At 40.4% G+C, this 17153-nt stretch overlaps 2 protein-coding genes across 3 annotated transcripts; one reads left to right on the top strand and one right to left on the bottom strand.

Annotated features, from left to right (window-relative positions):
• Positions 1 to 4282: 4282 nt before the first annotated feature.
• Positions 4283 to 11825, top strand: man2c1 (mannosidase, alpha, class 2C, member 1). Its single transcript, XM_056387116.1, has 26 exons — positions 4283 to 4469; positions 5082 to 5207; positions 5300 to 5423; positions 5538 to 5608; positions 5686 to 5863; positions 5960 to 6149; positions 6608 to 6714; positions 6809 to 6919; positions 7030 to 7122; positions 7249 to 7365; positions 7440 to 7535; positions 7643 to 7788; positions 8109 to 8232; positions 8693 to 8814; positions 8912 to 8997; positions 9093 to 9239; positions 9328 to 9407; positions 9502 to 9596; positions 9686 to 9790; positions 9885 to 10041; positions 10133 to 10276; positions 10500 to 10609; positions 10717 to 10796; positions 10915 to 11057; positions 11152 to 11255; positions 11345 to 11825. The coding sequence occupies exons 1-26, from the start codon at positions 4369 to 4371 to the stop codon at positions 11448 to 11450; spliced, it is 3063 nt and encodes a 1020-aa protein (XP_056243091.1). The 5' UTR covers positions 4283 to 4368; the 3' UTR covers positions 11451 to 11825.
• Positions 11769 to 16993, bottom strand: neil1 (nei-like DNA glycosylase 1). Of its 2 annotated transcripts, XM_056387119.1 has the most exons (10): positions 16729 to 16991; positions 15559 to 16040; positions 15357 to 15476; positions 14664 to 14772; positions 14468 to 14561; positions 14226 to 14347; positions 12466 to 12493; positions 12308 to 12378; positions 11995 to 12208; positions 11769 to 11901 (listed from the first exon to the last, which is right to left on the bottom strand). In XM_056387119.1, the coding sequence occupies exons 2-10, from the start codon at positions 16008 to 16010 to the stop codon at positions 11858 to 11860; spliced, it is 1254 nt and encodes a 417-aa protein (XP_056243094.1). In that variant the 5' UTR covers positions 16011 to 16040; positions 16729 to 16991; the 3' UTR covers positions 11769 to 11857. The 2 variants fall into 2 exon arrangements, with proteins under 2 accessions (XP_056243094.1, XP_056243093.1); XM_056387118.1 differs by having other exon boundaries at positions 11769 to 12208; positions 16729 to 16993.
• Between the last annotated feature and the right edge of the window lie 160 nt (positions 16994 to 17153).

The raw sequence follows: 17153 nt of genomic DNA, 5'->3' as shown, positions 1-17153 counted from the left end.
AACTGGAAGTTTAAAGAACACAATGAAGTATTCAGTGATTGAGAATGTACCATCACTAAACCAACCTTCATTTACTACCCTATGTTGGGAAAGACACAATCACAACAAAGGCAGCATTATGATACATTATGCATTACACCAAATGACATGATGCCAGTTTAAATAGAAAAATCTTACTTTGAGACTCCTGGATATTAATTATTACACAATAGATAATTAAGTGTAATTTACTGTAAGTCTAATAGTAGACTGTATCCCTCGTCACTAAACCAGACCAGTGGAAATATATGATGCTCTGTCTGCTCAGCCACGGCTGGACTGGACATATGATGTAGGAGCAATGAAAGGCCAAACCTGCTTTTTATAATAATACTCCTGTTGAAATAGGTTATTGAGAAAAAAACAACACAATATGATAAAAATCTTAACTGCAGAACAATATTAACAGCATTACTTAAGGAGAGAAGAGCTGTTTGATTTGATAGGTGGGGCAAAAGTGTGGCAATACTTTGTGATAGTTTTATTGATTAGACTTTTATGTTCCCACTCACTGGGGCAGGATGAGTCATTGTTAAGGATTTGTGCTGTGTCAACAATCACTCATTATACTATATAGTGTGGCGAGCATTTAGTAGTGTTGTCCAGATGTCTAGTGAGAGTTGTTACATCATAAATAACAGACTCAAAATATCCCATGATTAACTGTAAAATACCAAGCACAAGTACAAGTGTGCAATCAAGGGCAGGTAACACAATATACACCTCTGTATAGACCTCGATGTATAGTAAAGCCAAGTAGTGGATTATTCCATACACATTATTACAGTTGTCTAGTTCTTCAGGAAATTAAGTGTCCATTTAATGACCCAGTAAACCCTAAGTACAGTTAAGCTAATGACCGTAACAGCTTTTCATCACATTAGATTTGACAATGACTGACACTATTTCTACAAATTACACAAGGTTATTTTTGATTGATGGTTGAGGGATTGTGATCAAAGAATAGAATAAAATCAGAATATGATGACTTGTACATCATGGGATTGACTGTGCAAGCCAGAGCTGCTACTACATCACGCTCTGTGCACTTGTCAAGTCCATCAAAGCAAGATCAGTAGAAACTAAGTGGCTAAACTGTGCACTAGTCTGTAAGGAGAAAAACAAAGGACTTGTCAGTGGTTTCCTTATAACATAAAACACATTTATAAAATACAAATATACACAAGTACAGCCTTGTGTTACATCAATAGAGTCTTCATACATATTACAACATGAAAAAAACATGATAGAGTCCTTTAGGACCATGGAAAGCAAGGTTAGTGATTGGGTAGTGGAATAAAAGTTAAGTAGAGCATTAGGATTTTCTTTGATTCTTCTGTAGGTCAGTATGACAGTAAGTATAAAGGGAGTTGGTTGATCCAGGGAAAAGGTAAGTGCAGAGGGTCAGTAGATAAGTATATTAGGTTGAGCAAACAGGTCAGCATTGGGTTGGTTTTGGCTCTTACAGGCCATTAAAATGTAAAATTCTGCAGTTGGGAAAATTGACTAACAGAAAAAACGAAAAGTAAAACAAATTCTTGAATCAATAAACACACACAATTTTGATATTCAAACAGAAAAACTATATTCAAATGTAAGTTTTAGATGCCTCAAAGTTTGATATTTGTAAATCTGAATTTAAAATATATATATTAAGAATTTTTACAAAACAATTCCCTGTCTTCCTGAGAACAATGCTGGCAGTCTGTCTTCAATGTCAGACACAGGAGACTCACCATCAGCAATCCCCTTCGTTGTTTCCTGTCATTCATATACCAAAACTATGAAGAGTCACTGTAATAAATGTACCTTTTAAAGGTGTGTTTTGATTGATATACGCACCAACTATATGAAAACAGTAATAATAAGTTAAAAAAAAAAACATTAAGCATTGCAGTATTTATCTATAGTTTACCTGCTCATCATTAATTTGAGATAGCATTTTGATAAGTACAAACAGGGTTAAAGTCTGTCTTTAACTTGGGAACTCCTGATCCAAAAAGGAAGTTTCTTACGGCACATGGTGCTGTAGAAGGTGGACCAGTGGTTGCCTATGTATTTTTGCAGAGGCCAAGCATATTGGTCAACTAAGGAACCTATGTTGCTGAAACTTCTGTTCTTGAACTGATTAGTTGAGCACAATTAAACTTGATATTTCAAGTACACCCAACATTTTAGTTGAGCTGACTCAAGATTATGACATGAGGTAGATAAAACCTCAAATCCTCATGAACAGGCAGTTTTAGTGGAAAATATTGACAAATTAAGAGTTGTGGGGGGGGGAAAATGGTCCTAGCTTTTAATCACTTCAACATCTTGCTCATATTTTATGGAACTAAATAACAAACATTATCTTGAAAGAAAACCTCACCAACATGATTAAATAAACCGACAGCTGACATTCATTTGAGACTGCAAGTTGCACGTATTTAAAGATTCATTTAAACTCTGAATATCCTGTGGTTCTTTTATTTCTTAGATCCGCTGCTGAACAGGACAAAGCCAAAGGTGTTGGATACAACATTGGTGAGAGAGATGAGTACAGCTCAAGAGTATAGCTCCCAGGACCTTGATTCAAATGAACTCAATAACCATTTGTCCTTTCGCACCACTCGTACTGTTACTGTTTGTGAAATTGTCCCATGGGTCAGTTTGGACATGTGGTGGAAGCACGCAAGGTTTGAGCAGATCACTTGATGAATGTTGCAAGCAGCTCTGGGGTTTTGGGAAGTACTGTTTTTTTTCTCAAGCCGCAGTCTGGACTTCCTTTGCTGTGTTGTGGCCGGCAGAACATGATAGGTCTCCATGCTGGACGTTTAAAAGGTTGTTTTATGTTGTATGACTACTTCCTTAGAGGAGGAGGAACATCTGTCCTCTCAAATCCCCTTTTATTTATCTGACATGATGTGGTCAGTTTCTGGAGAAGAGCTCCAGGACACTTCCAGGCAAACACAGTCAGGCCAGAGCTGAACTGGTGAGAATCTCAGGTCAAGTTAGAGCATGGCACCCGTTCCCTTGGGCTGTCTTGGCATGGTGGAAAGCCCAACCACAGTCCAAACAATAGGGGGATAGGAGTCGACAGACATCCCTGATGGTAGGGTGGCCTGAGAGGGATGGGCTATACCACATTTCCACCAACCCTCTACTTAGAGCTGCTCTATGGATTTTATAATAAAAGGCCACTCAGCTTCGTACAAATACAGAAACACACAGCTCTTTCCCTGTGAATAATGCTGAGAGAAAAAAGCCTTTTGTATATTCAGACTGCATGTGGGCTGACCCCTAACCCCTGTCCCCCGTCCGATCACGAGATTAACTCCCAGAACTCCTCAGTTTGACTGTAGCCTGTGAAGTTAACCACAGGATCCCTGGAGAGTTATTACATCATCATGTCATCCTCACAGGGTTTCTCTTGGGAATTTTATCATTTATTCTGTCTTTATCATATCCATACATTTCTCTTGGATCATTCTTGATGTTCAATGTATTTGCATGCTTATTGCACTTTTACTGTAAGCCCAAACATTAGATACTTCTCAGCAGGCTACCTGATAAAATGAGGAAATGATTGAATTGTAAAAAAAAGCACATGGGGAAGGTTTCTCTACAATAAAATCTTATGGTGTTGCATTGATCTTCCGCAACAAAGTGTTATTTACTAGTCCTCCAATACAAGGCTTTTTTGCCTGCTTGTTGCTGCTTGTGGCGTCATTTCACTGTTGACATCCCGTGTCACTCCGTATGTTAAACTGTTTTGTAAATTTTATTTGTGCCATAGTGTTTTTCAGCTGTTACTTTGTGTATAATAAAATATAGTAAATAACTGAATAACTGCCATCCCAGTAATACATAATAAATAAATAAATACTTATGTGTTTTTAAATAAAATTTCATTTTCATTGCATTTTTTTTCATTGTATTTTGTAACTCTGAATGAAGTGTAGTGTGTTTACTTTTAGCAGTGAATCATGCTATCAGTGACTTATCTTGATCTTAAATGTGTATTCTCAACCCTCAACCCCCCCAAATAAATTAAATAAGGTCTCTAGGATTCCATGATTTCACCAATCCTCTCTGTTAAAGACACCGACATATCCACTGGTAGCACTGGCACATTTCACCTGCCCCTTCTGATCTCTTCATGAATGAAGTACTGTATCACAATGTTGCCAGTCGTCGAACGGTGCTGCCATCTAGCGGCCTGTTATTTTAACTGCAATAACAAAACGTTTCACTTCCGGGTCTTGTCAGCGGATTTGAGTTATAGTCATTGGTGTGTGAGTGCTCGCTGTTTTGCAGATCTGCAGGTGTTTGCGTGTTAGTTTTGTGATGTATCACCAGCCTGTGCTGAAGAACAGACGCACTCTTCTCGAGAGGGCAGAGAAATTTGTCTCTGATATTTACTTCACAGACTGTAATCTGAGAGGACGGTAAGGCTTCTTCCACACAGCTGCGCTGACTTGGACAACATCCAATTGAACGATCATGTGCGAGAGACCAAACATATTTGTGTGACTTCTTGTGCTGGTTTCTGCAGAGGATTGTTTAATATCAAATCCATCCAGATCATGTAAATCACGGCCGCACGTCATGCTGATCGCAGTGCTTCTCATCAGCTGGGCACTGGTCTGCAAGATAGTGTGGACGAAAAAAAACTAAATAAATCTACAGGGAGTCATTTCTAATATTAAAAAGTAAATTACTAATGCCTTCGTCATACTTAATGCTAATTTTCCGCTAAATTTTTTAGGCTCTAAAATAAATGATCATATACAGCTATAAAACAAATGTCCACATGATGTCCACATCTGCTCACGTGCTCTGTAGTTGATGCGTATGTTATTGCAAACTGCACATTGATCAGATCTGGTCAGAGCATCATGTGCAGTGTGAATGGATTTCTTTGGTTTGACTTGTTGCTCATCTTAATTTAGGGTGTAACATTAGAGGGATAGTGAAGGCCCTTGAGTGAAATTTAAAGTGTTATTCATGATTTTGAGAAATAAGTTTGCCTCTGCTCTATGAATGATTATTGTCTGCAGACTCTATGGAGACTCTCACCCACTGGAATCCCTCACCTCCCTCTTGTCCCGTAAACGGATCACATTCACAGAAGCTTCCAAGCAGAACTTTGCCCCTTATAAAGTTGGCGATACCTTTGGACCGACGTAAGAGATATTGTCTGATTTTATCACTGTTGTATCTTTTATTTTTATTTATAATATTGGCACTAAACCAAGCTTGATGATGCTTTTTCAAGGTGGTGGACTTGCTGGTTTAAGGTGACCCTGAAAATCCCTGAATCCTGGAGAGGGAAAGAGGTTCATCTTCTGTGGGAATGTGATGGGGAAGCAATGGTATGGAGAGATGGACAGCCAGTACAGGTAACGTAGCAGCAGTGGAATTCACATCAAATGAGCTGAAAGTGGTAAAATTGCTATGCTTAGCCGAACGTGTAGATTTTATTGCCATGTGTAACACACTGTATGGATTTGCAGGGCCTGACTAAAGAGGGTGAAAAGACGAGTTACATCCTATCTACCTGTCTGAAAGATGAGGAGCCACACAGGTCAGTTATTCAAAACATGAGTTCATTGCTATTTCTGTAACAAACGTGGCTTACTGAAGGTTTGTCTCATTCTTTAGTGTCACCCTTTATGTAGAGATGGCCTGTAATGGGCTTTTTGGAGCTGGTCAAGGGTCCATGATTGCAGGTCCAGATCCCAACAGGAAGTTCTCTGTGCAGAGAGCTGAGTTGGTGGTATTTAACCGCGCTGTAAGGGAGCTGCTGACAGATTTTGAGTTGCTTATTGACATTGTGAAGGTATTTTCACACAGAACAATGCATGACGAAGCATTACTTTAATCAAATGGAATTTCAAACATACAGTCCTTTCCATTCTTTGCACTTTCGCCACAGGAACTAGGAGAGGGGGAGCAGCGAGGCTACCAGGCACTCTTTACTGTGAATGAGATGGTCAACCTCTGTGATCCCTCTGATAACAGCTCTTTCTCGAAAACACGCAGTTTGGCTCGCAACTTCCTCAGCCAGCGAAACGGGGAAAGCCAGCACATTGTCCATGCAATGGGTCACTGCCACATAGACTCAGGTCCCTTTTTTTTGTTTGTTTTTTCTCAGATTACATACAGCTGAGTATCAAATCCCAATACTGTTGGTACTGACCGGATTGTATCTGTACTTGGCAGCAACAGTGCAGTCAGATTGTAATCTTGTTACTTATTCCTGAATTAGCTATTTCATGATTTAAATCATAATTTTGCCAATTTTAGACTATTTTATTTAGGTACATTTCTCATGAGACTCCTTGTGTTTACGCAACATCAAGCATTTTAGAACTGGGCTCTGTTGTTAAATGAAAAGAAAGAAAAACATGTTTCAAAAAAGTATTGTTTTGGTATTTTTTACCAAAACTCAGGTATAGAACATTCTTACATGACACCCACCCGTATTACTGTATTGAATAACAAATAGAAAATGTACATAAAATCATGCAATATTTGAAAAATGTTTCAAATTAGTTCATTTTTGTGACTCTCTTATTTGTAGCCTGGCTGTGGCCTTATGAAGAGACCATTCGCAAATGTGGCCGAAGTTGGGTGACGGTGATCCGTTTAATGGAGAAGAACCCAGAGTTTGTGTTTACTTGCTCTCAGGTAATTCCACACTGGTATAGTTTTCTATGAGCCATAAAGGTTCTCCAAACAAGAGCAGTCCTCTTCAGTTTAGACCTTTTTGCTTTTTGTCCAGGCCCAACAGTTCCAGTGGGTGAAGAGCTGGTACCCAGGACTCTTCTCCCAGATCCAGCATTACGTGAAGAAAGGCCAGTTCATTCCAGTGGGAGGAACGTGGGTGGAAATGGTAAACCTGATTTCAGGAATAAGTAAATCACATATCACATATTATGAATTTAGCTGTATTATTTGGCCTGCTGTCACTCAGCCCTTTTTAATGACATGCTTGCCTGTCAGGATGGCAATCTGCCCTCAGGTGAGTCCATGGTCAGGCAGTTCCTGGAGGGCCAGCGCTTCTTTAACCAAGAGTTTGGGATGCATTGCAAAGAGGTGGGGATTCATAAAACATGTCTACATAACCTGAGCTAACCTCTGTATAAAATCTGTGCTATACTTGTGGCTTTTTTGTATGTAATTGAGCACATAATATAAGGATCTTTTCTCTTTACTCTTTAGTTCTGGCTTCCAGATACATTTGGCTATTCCGCTCAACTTCCTCAGATAATGCAGGGTTGTGGCATTTCCAACTTTTTGACACAGAAGCTGAGCTGGAATCTGGTCAACACCTTTCCTGTAAGTAGGTAGTAAACACTGGCTTAAAAAAAGTATGTGACATGTTTTGATTTTACAGTTTTGATTTCTCTTAGCACAACACATTTTTTTGGGAAGGTCTGGATGGATCCAAGGTTTTAACACACTTCCCTCCAGGAAATTCCTACGAAATGAAAGGAAAGATTGAAGACGTGAGTTTGGTTTCTTGTAAACATAATATGATAAATTAAGTCTGTGCAGAGAATTTTTACAATGCTTTCAAAACCTTCCATTCATCTGGGTTTTTCTCTTCCCACAGCTTGTGAAAACAATAAAAAATAACAAAGACAAAGGCAGAGCCAACCACAGTGCATTACTGTTTGGGTTTGGTGATGGCGGAGGCGGACCCACGCAGCTGATGCTAGACAGACTGCACCGGCTTCAGGACACAGACGGGCTTCCCAAGTAGGTTCCGGTCACTTGTGAGCCCCAGTGACCAAGCCCAAACTTAACGGGAAATAAAAAGAATGAGTCAGTAGATTTATATTTACTTTTTCTGTACCGTGGGATTTCTATGAATCAAAAGGGCGTGTCAGCACGTAAGCAAGAGACCACGCCATAATTTATGAATACTACAGGATATGAGTGATGTCTACTGATGTCTTCATGGCGCTGTTTCACAATAATAGTTCATACATTCATGTTTTGGTTAGAATGAAATGAATGACGATTGTCTACCCAGAGAGGTCATTGCTCACTTCCATCACTTCCTTGTGTGTTTTCAGAGTCCAGATGTCCAGTCCTGATGAGCTTTTCGCACAGCTTCGGGCTGACTCAGCTCTGCTGTGCACCTGGACCGGAGAACTTTTTCTGGAGCTGCACAATGGCACCTACACCACAGAAGCACAGGTAGAATAGAAATCTGTTCACAGTCCTCATTGTAAAATGAAATTATTCTTTCTGAATCAAAACTAATAGGATTCCTCTGAGAAAAAAAACACAAATAGGATAGAACAGTCAGACTAACTAGAATTGTGCATTATAAAATTATAAAATGCATATTTTTGAATAGTATAGATTATTTACATGATGGATTTACTTGGATTGTTACCTTTTACCAATCTTAGTGTGTATATATATATATATATTTACTAAGATCCACTAGTATCTTACAAAATAAGACAGTCCCTCACAACACCACAAAATAGGAAAAAAAGGGTCATACTTTATGCAGGGTCATGCACGGAGTAGATAAGGAGATCTCAATGAAAAGATAAAAACAATGCCAACTAGTTATGCGTTAAAACAATTAAAAATGTTTGTGCTGTATAAAATGCAGTTTTCTTTATGCTTGCTTTGTTGTTTCCAGATTAAACGAGGGAACCGCCAGTGTGAGAGCCTCCTTCATGATGTGGAGGTAGCCAGCAGCTTGGCCCTGTGTCGGGAGAGGACATTTAAGTATCCTGTGGAAAAACTGCAGGAGCTCTGGAGGTCCAGGCACACCCATTAAAGCTTGATGATGCTGATAAATAAATAACTGGTGTCTGTTGTTACTGTTTGTTTTTTTTTTTTTTTCATTGTCGTCCAGGCTGCTGCTTCTAAACCAGTTCCATGATGTGATCCCTGGCAGCTGCATAGAGATGGTTGTGGAGGATGCACTCAGGTATTATGAAGGTACAGTTTTCATTACAGCAGCTGTCCATTGAAATCAGAGCCATATTGTTACATAGAATTTTCCAAAATGAAAACTACATCACAATGTGTCTTAGATATCCGTAGTGATGGTACTGCACTGCTGCATGAGGCGTGTGGAGCCCTGGGGTCCAAAGGAAACGGTGTCGGTGTGTTCAACTCTCTGCCATGGGAGCGCCATGAAGTCATCCAAATTCAAGATGGTGCTGGTAAACCTGATCTTGGTATGTTAGATACTCATAACGATTAAGTTGTTGCCCTATGAAACTACAACTTTATATCTGATGTTATGTGGTATCTGTGTTGCTGCAGCTCTGGTGAGCGTCCCCAGTGTCGGTTTATCTCCTGTCAAAGACACACAGCCGATGACTCCAGTCTCTGTCACTGTTCAGGTGTGTACTATATAAGGTATAGATCATTTAATTAATTTAGCCACTGTATGTTATAATTTAATTTGGACAACTGAGGTGCTGTGTAACATTACAGGCCGACGGCACTGTCCTCATGGAGAACGGGACTTTACGGACTGTTGTAAACAAAGATGGCACTTTGGCTTCACTGTGTTTAATCAATACAAACAGGTACTGTGAAACCACATGCGAAACATCTCTCTGTGTCTAATACAACATTAACATTAATAAACACCTGTCTCACCCTTTATTGGTTTCAGAGAAGCCGTCTCTGACAGCTGCCATGGGAACCAGTTTGTCATGTTTGATGATGTCCCGCTGTACTGGGATGCTTGGGATGTAATGGACTACCATCTTCAGACAAGGTGTCAGTCATTACTCTTACATCCATCCTATGACACCACGAAACTCATGAGAGTGTGTGCAGTTATTGTAGATATGAATACTGTGACCTTACAGGAAGCCGGTGCTGGAGGTGGTGCAGCCTGTCCGTGTGGTGTCCTCAGGTGGGCTACGAGGGAGTGTCAGCTTCACCCTCAGGATCAGTGATAAAAGCACCGTCACACAGGAGATTGTCGTGGACGCCATGTGTCCTTACATCAAATTCAACACAGAGGTACCTTACAACATCAGTGATATCTGGAGAAATTTTGAGACGAATTCTTCAGTACCCAAGAAATCCCCAATGCTGAATCCTCCACTTTCAGGTGAAGTGGGCAGAGTCACACAAGTTTCTCAAGGTGGAATTCCCGGTGCGAGTGCACAACCCCAATGCAACATACGAGATCCAGTTTGGCCATCTGCAGAGACCAACACACAGGAACACTTCATGGGACTGGGCCAGATTTGAGGTACGCCACTGTGGAGTCAAGTGAATGAGTAGTGATTTTTCTTTTTAATCTTAATATACCCTGATCCCCACAGTGTTTTGACAGCCGAACCTTGTGGCTTGTTTTGGTCCTGCACACCGAAATTGTCGGAAAACAGATGTCAGTGATGTTGCTAGAATGACGGTAGTGCTGCTGAAGTGCTTTGTAATGTCCTTACTGTTTTACATCATAGTTTCTGTCTTAGGTTTGGGGTCACAAGTGGGCTGACTTGTCAGAGCACAACTTCGGAGTTGCACTGCTGAATGACTGTAAATACGGTTATTCAGTCCACAAGAACACAATGACGCTGTCCCTGTGAGTTTTCCCACTTGTTAATATACAACAAATTCTACAAATAGTACAATTCACTTACAGCTATTTTAAATAAACCTTGCATCTAACAGTGGATGTCTTTACTGTAGACTGAGAGCACCTAAGGCCCCAGATGCCAATGCTGACATGGGGACTCACCATTTCACCTATGCAATCATGCCACATACAGGTTTCATTTGTGTTTCGGATGCATTTTTGAAAATAAAGCATATTCATTCGAATTTAAAACTGTTACTGTGACATATGTGAAACACAAATGTAACGTGATAATACTGTCTTTTGTATAGGATCCTTCCAAGAATCCTCTGTGATCCAGTGTTCGTACAACCTCAACTTCCCTCTGAGGTTAATCCAGTGCACTCCTGACACTGTGCCATGGAGTGCCTTTTCTGTCAGCACTGAAGCAGTCATCCTGGAAACCATTAAGCAGGTATCCTGTGAGCACTCAGCTTGACCTAGCTTGACTTAATCCACTCAGCCCATTAAATGTTATTTACTCTAATTGCACGATTATGCATGACAAGGCCGAGGACCGGAAGGGAGCACTTGTAGTCCGTCTGTACGAATCACATGGGAGCAGTGCGACTGCAACTCTCCGCACCACCCTTTCAATGAAGGAGGCATGGCAGTGAGTATTTCTATTTTTGGTGTTACCTGCTGTCTGGCATCATTTATGTTGTATAGTCTGCTAACTTTTTTTCCCCTCCCTTCCTTCAGTTGTGACCTCTTGGAGAGACACACCCAACCAGCATACATTACATCAGAGGGAATTACTCTGAACTTCAGCCCCTTTCAAATTGTGTCACTTCTTCTCATCTTGTGATTATCATGTCTTGGGGAGATCACATCTGGAATACTGATTAAATGTATGTGTGATGGAGAGAATTAAACTTTGTACAAATAAAGAATTCAGACTATATGACAGTCAGACCAATATAGACATTGGTCCTGAAGGTAGAATTTAGTAGTTTCATAGTAACTATGAAATGAATCATCAGGTGCTGCTCTGTTTACAGTCTATTATGTCTGTCAGGGGTCTGTCTAGACTTGATTGATACTGAGTGCAGCACATCTATTTGAGGGACGCACTATTGCCAAAAAGCCCCAAATACTTTTGTTTCAAATCAGACACTTGCAGAAGTTTTGTCGTAGTGTGTTTTTATTAAAAAACAGTTAATAGTATAAAAACTTAAAAACATGCCTCCCTTTTTCCCCCATTCCCCATTTTTATTACTCGTTCTGTCTGGTAACTCTGCTGCTCCGCCTCAGTGAGCCTGCAACAAGGAGGAATCCATTAGATCAAAATTGGTTCTAAAATTCCCTCAGTTGAAACAACTTTTCACTTTGGGAGAAAATGAAGAGCTCACCTGCAGTTGGCGCTGCACTGCTGCCTGCCCTCCTACGTGCAGTTGATCGCTTCTCGTGCTGTAGTGTGTTTACTTCCCGGCTGTTTTCGGTCAGTTTTTTCTTTGATCTGGCTTCCTTCCAACCTCCATCCTTTTCTTTTTTTGGTATTTTGGTCACAGTTTCCTGTTTAACCACTCTTTTCTTCGTTGTGCTTTCAGAGCGACTCCTGGCCAACTAATGAAATCAAACTTTTGTTCAGAGGTACATTTGTAGACTTTAATACAAGCCAAGCAAAAAAACAAAACAAAATAAAGGCTGTTAATCTGTTAATACCTTTTTGTTGTCTGTGTAATCATGGTCATCTTCTTTCTTTGCTCTCTTTTTTGCCCTGGGGGACTTTGAATCTGTGATGAGCAAAATCGATGACACCAGATCAGTGAGGCTGTTCTCAGATACATTTAAGGTGTTTAATGTATTCAAGTATTACACACCTTTAGGTGCCATGGGGCCTGGGTCCCCCTGGAGGTAGAACAGTATGTATTAGTGTCAGTGATATACATAATCTTGAGCCAGAGATTAAAATATACACTCCCCTCCAAAAGTATTGGAACAGTGAGGCCAATTCCTTTATTTTTGCTGTAGACTGAAAACATTTGGGTTTGAGACCAAAAGATGAATATGAGACAAGAGATCAACATTTCAGCTTTTATTTCCAGGTATTAACATCTGGATCTGATACACAACTTAGAAGATAGCATTATTTGTAACGGAACACCAAATTTTTAGGTGAGCAAAAGTATTGGAACAGATAGACTTAAAATAGATTAAAGTGTTTAAGACTTAATATTTATTTGCAAATCCTTTGCTTGCAATAACTGCATCAAGCCTGTGACCCATTGACATCACCAAACTTTTGCATTCTTCTTTTGTGATGCTTTTCCAGGCTTTCACCACAGCCTGTTTCAGTTGTTGTTTATTTTGGGGGGATTACTCCCTTCAGTCTCTTCTTTAGCAGGTAAAATGCTCTATAGGCTTTAAGTCTGGAGATTGACTTGGCCAGTCGAAAACCTTCCACTTCTTGCCCCTGATGAACTCCTTTGTTGTGCGTTTTGGGTCATTATCTTGCTGCGTGATGAATGATCTCCCAATCAGTTTGGTTGCATCGTTCTTTAAATTGGCAGACAAAATGTTTCTGTAGACTTCTGAGTTCATTTTGCTGCTGCCATCATGTGTTACATCATCAATGAAGATTAATGAGCCCGTTCCAGAAGACGCCATGCAAGCCCAAGCCATGACATTACCTCCACCGTGTTTCACAGATGAGCTTGTATGTTTGGGATCATGAGCAGATCTTTTCTTTCTCCAAACTTTAGCCTTTCCATTACTTTGGTTAAGGTTCATCTTTACCTCATCAGTCCATAAAACTTTGTCCCAGAATTTTTGAGGCTCATCTCTGTACTTTTTTGGCAAATTCCAGCCTGGCCTTCTTATTCTTCTTGCTAATGAGTGGTTTGCATCTTCTGGTGTAGCCTCTATTCTTTTGTTCATGAAGTCTTCTGCGAACACCTGATACCTTCACTCCTGCCCTCTGGAAGTTGTTGCTGATGTCACTAACAGTTGTTTTATGGTATTTCTTTACAGCTCTCACAATGTTTCTGTCGTCAACTGCTGCTGTTTTCCTCGGTCTACCCATTCGATGTCTGTTACTTAGTACACCAGTGGTTTCTTTCTTCTTCAGTACATTCAAAATGGTTGTACTGGCTATGGCCAATGTCTTTGCAATGGCTCTAATTGATTTTCCATCTTCTCTCAGCTTCACAATTGCTTTTTTTCACCCATAGACAGCTCTCTGGTTTTCATGTTAGTTACACCTCTAACTATAAATGCTATATATAAAAACTATAAAATCCAAATCTGAAACTGAGCGTAGACATTCAGTGCTATTAATTGTTTGAATAATCAATGTAATAGGACACACCTGGGCAACAATACACACCTGTCAGTCACATGATCCAATTCTTTTGCTCACATGAAAAATGGGTGTGTTCAAAATAAAAGGTGCTATCTTCTAAGTTGTGTATCAAATCCAGATGTAAATACCTGGAAATAAAAGCTGAAATGTTGATCTCTTGTGTCATATTCATCTTTTGGTCTCAAACCCAAATGTTTTCAGTCTATAGCAAAAATAAAGGAATTGGCCTCACTGTTCCAATACTTTTGGAGGGGAGTGTAGGCTGTTCCTTGAACTCACTTTGAACCACATCGTTCTGCCATTGTGGTCCCGGATAGATTTCATTCCATCCACATAATAACACTGCAGCCACGCCTCAAAGTCAGAGTAGTCTGCCTTCTCAGGGTCATAGCCCTTTCCACCTACAGTAAGTCATAAAAGGTTTCAAAAAATCAAAGACATTTCACAGGAAAATGAAACCGTAAGGATGAAGCCTTTCTCTAAAGGAAAGCTAACAATCCTTGAGACACGTAATCACTGACCTAGGTTGACCACCTCCAGAGGTACTGTATGACACAGTCTGAGCAGGTCCCCCATCTCCACTTTCACTCCTTTGTTTTTAGCTCTGTCTGACGTCTTGGAAGGAAAACAGAGAGGCAGTGTTAGAAAATGGAGAGTGATTGTGGTTGAGTGTCTGATGATATGAGAAATGCGGTTGTCCTGTTTGGGCCCTTTCACCTTTGAGTCAGCAATCTCATTTTTCACAGACTTGCCACTTTCACATAAATCTTCTGACTCGAGGCCTTCGAGCACGGTCCTGGCAGACACGAAGGGCGGAATGTTCAACCTTTAAAAAAAAAAAAAAAAAAAAAACTTAAAAGGCCTCTTCTCTAAAACAATAAGGCTGTTTTGTCTTCAGTGTTTGAATCAGTACAGCTCCCCACGGAGAGTAACAAACTGAAAAGTGAAAGAAACCATTCATTTCATATCTGAAGGACACAGACCTTGGAAAACATGTAGCGATGTATAAGCCTACTGTGAGTGCCAGGCTCTCCGTCCTGTGAATGTGTGTGCCACTGGTTATATCTGGCAAGGATATCCACCTGCAGACTAGACATACGAATACATCTACAGTAATATTTGAGTCTCCCTTTAAACAAGCAAATACTGTAATACTGATCAGGGATGAACTCATCCAACATTTTCTGTTGGATCAGATCCTATCAGATTCTGATACCTCAACGCGGGGTACTGATCTGATACCAGTGCTCTCTTTTTCCCAAATTTGACATCTGTATAAACCATAATTAAAATGGATTGTCATGTCAAACCTGATACCGACCCATTTAATAAGGTCAGTATCTGTAATAATAATGTACAAATGGATAAAGTGTCATTTGAATAGTTGTGCGGGATGCGTATGTTTATCACCTGAAAAGGATTTCGGCCCTCAGATAGTTCCCGATACCATTGAAGTACTTCTGATTGAGCAGAACTTCACAGATGGGCCTGTCAAAAGCACGGTCAGACAGGTGCGACACGACGTTCTCCCTGCAAAATGTTTTACAGGTCAGTGCGATAGTGATATTTTCACTGAACATGGGACACAAGTGACACTCGTAACATGGCTAACCTGAAGCTCTTGTACTCAAACATGATGCAGGGCCCTCTGTCAGGCTGCCAGGCCCCATTGGGATGCCAGCTGCCAAACCTGCGTGCATCCACAAAGCTCAGCACTCTGCAGGGTGTCTCGTTGGAATAAAAACGTAAATGGGCGTGTTTGGGCAACTCATCCTCTGTGGTGAGACGGAAATAGCCAGACATTCCAAAGCGGAAGACAATTTCCATGGGTTGTTCTTGTCCTGCTTTCACCCGCTCTTTAGGGCCATCGCTCTTCATGGGCGTCAGCGTGAGCTTCACTTCCTTGCCTCTGGAAGCAGCTGTGATGCGATAGGCCTCACAGGTGAAGGGCACATCGGGACTTTTGCTGACTTCAGATTTTCTGACCGGTCCAGTGAACACCACTCCCTGACACATTTTGTTTACATAAAGGCTGGCCAGGTGGAGCTCTGGTCCCTCAGGCATTTTGATGGAACAGATGAAGCTGTGCTACAACTGCAGAGAAAAAAAGAGCAAAGATTACATCACAAAATACTGAGGGCATGTCATCTGTTTTCAGTGAGCTTCAGAGATTTTACATTATACAATTTAAAAACTTACACATGGTAGCTATTTTTGAAGTTAATTCAGTATCTGAACACTCAATGTGTTTACAACGAACTACTTAACTAATTAAACTAACTTCATAAATTAAATATCAAAAAGTAATTATATTACATACAGTACGGTCCAAAAATCTGAGACCACCATTCAAAATACTTCTTCTTCCATTACAGCTTTAAGGTGTGTTTGGGGTCATTATCCTGCTGCAGTATGAAGTGGAAGAATGCAGTCTCTGAGAAATGGGCTATTTTTAATTTGTCACTAATGGGTACATGATCGAATGCACTAGTGTAGTACATTATATAACTTCATGTATTCTTAAATGTTTCAAACATATTGATTATTTACAGTTTTACGTCAAAATACTACAGATTTTCAATGTGGTCTCAGACTGTTTGAAGCCACTGTAATATGCGTGTCCCGAATGTATTGTTGATTAATCATTTAACCCAGGCTGAAAAAAACATCCAGTTTCTACATTGCTCCATAACAAGGGGAAAGAGAACCGGTAGGAACCATACACAGGTAAAAACTGGCGTGCTCACTCAGGTGAAAGAGCACGGCGGTTCAAATAACTTACCCAAACCAGGAAATAGACTTCGCTGTTGATAAACTTGCTGATTTATCAAGCCGAAAGTGCAGTTTTTTAACCTACAGAGATTGTCTTGCTCCTCCACGCTACACCGGGCTGCAGCAATGGGCACATGTTACCAACCACAAAGCTTTCACAACATGCTTGTTACCAAACAACTTGTGTAACATCACTGTTCACCAATCATTCTTTTGAAAGTATCGCGAGATCTCCGCGCTTCTTACGCTCGTTATTTGTAATCGAGTAATTATCAGGTATTTCTGATCTAAGTGGATGTTTTTGTCATACTCTCTAATAATGCATTGAACCGGTTTATATTAGATGCACGCTAGACAACCGTAGTAACCTAGCATGAGAAAACCGAGCAGCCCAATGCATGATGGGCGATGTAGTCGTTACGGATCCTGGGCGAG

Source organism: Seriola aureovittata, chromosome 10 (assembly GCF_021018895.1).
Source record: "Seriola aureovittata isolate HTS-2021-v1 ecotype China chromosome 10, ASM2101889v1, whole genome shotgun sequence".
NCBI classification, from domain to species: domain Eukaryota; kingdom Metazoa; phylum Chordata; class Actinopteri; order Carangiformes; family Carangidae; genus Seriola; species Seriola aureovittata.
This window is presented reverse-complemented; position numbering and strand designations above follow the sequence as displayed.

Bases quoted from the DNA above. Each gene is read 5' to 3' on its own strand.
- man2c1 (XM_056387116.1), top strand. From the start codon at position 4,369: ATGTATCACCAGCCTGTGCTGAAGAACAGACGCACTCTTCTCGAGAGG. The intron at 7,366-7,439 runs GTAAGTAGGTAG...GATTTCTCTTAG, and splicing joins ATCTGGTCAACACCTTTCCT to CACAACACATTTTTTTGGGA. The intron at 7,536-7,642 runs GTGAGTTTGGTT...CTCTTCCCACAG, and splicing joins TGAAAGGAAAGATTGAAGAC to CTTGTGAAAACAATAAAAAA.
- neil1 (XM_056387118.1), bottom strand. From the start codon at position 16,010: ATGCCTGAGGGACCAGAGCTCCACCTGGCCAGCCTTTATGTAAACAAA. The intron at 14,562-14,663 runs GTGAAAGGGCCC...TTTCCTTCCAAG, and splicing joins ATGAGATTGCTGACTCAAAG to ACGTCAGACAGAGCTAAAAA. The intron at 14,348-14,467 runs GTCAGTGATTAC...GACTTACTGTAG, and splicing joins TCTGGAGGTGGTCAACCTAG to GTGGAAAGGGCTATGACCCT.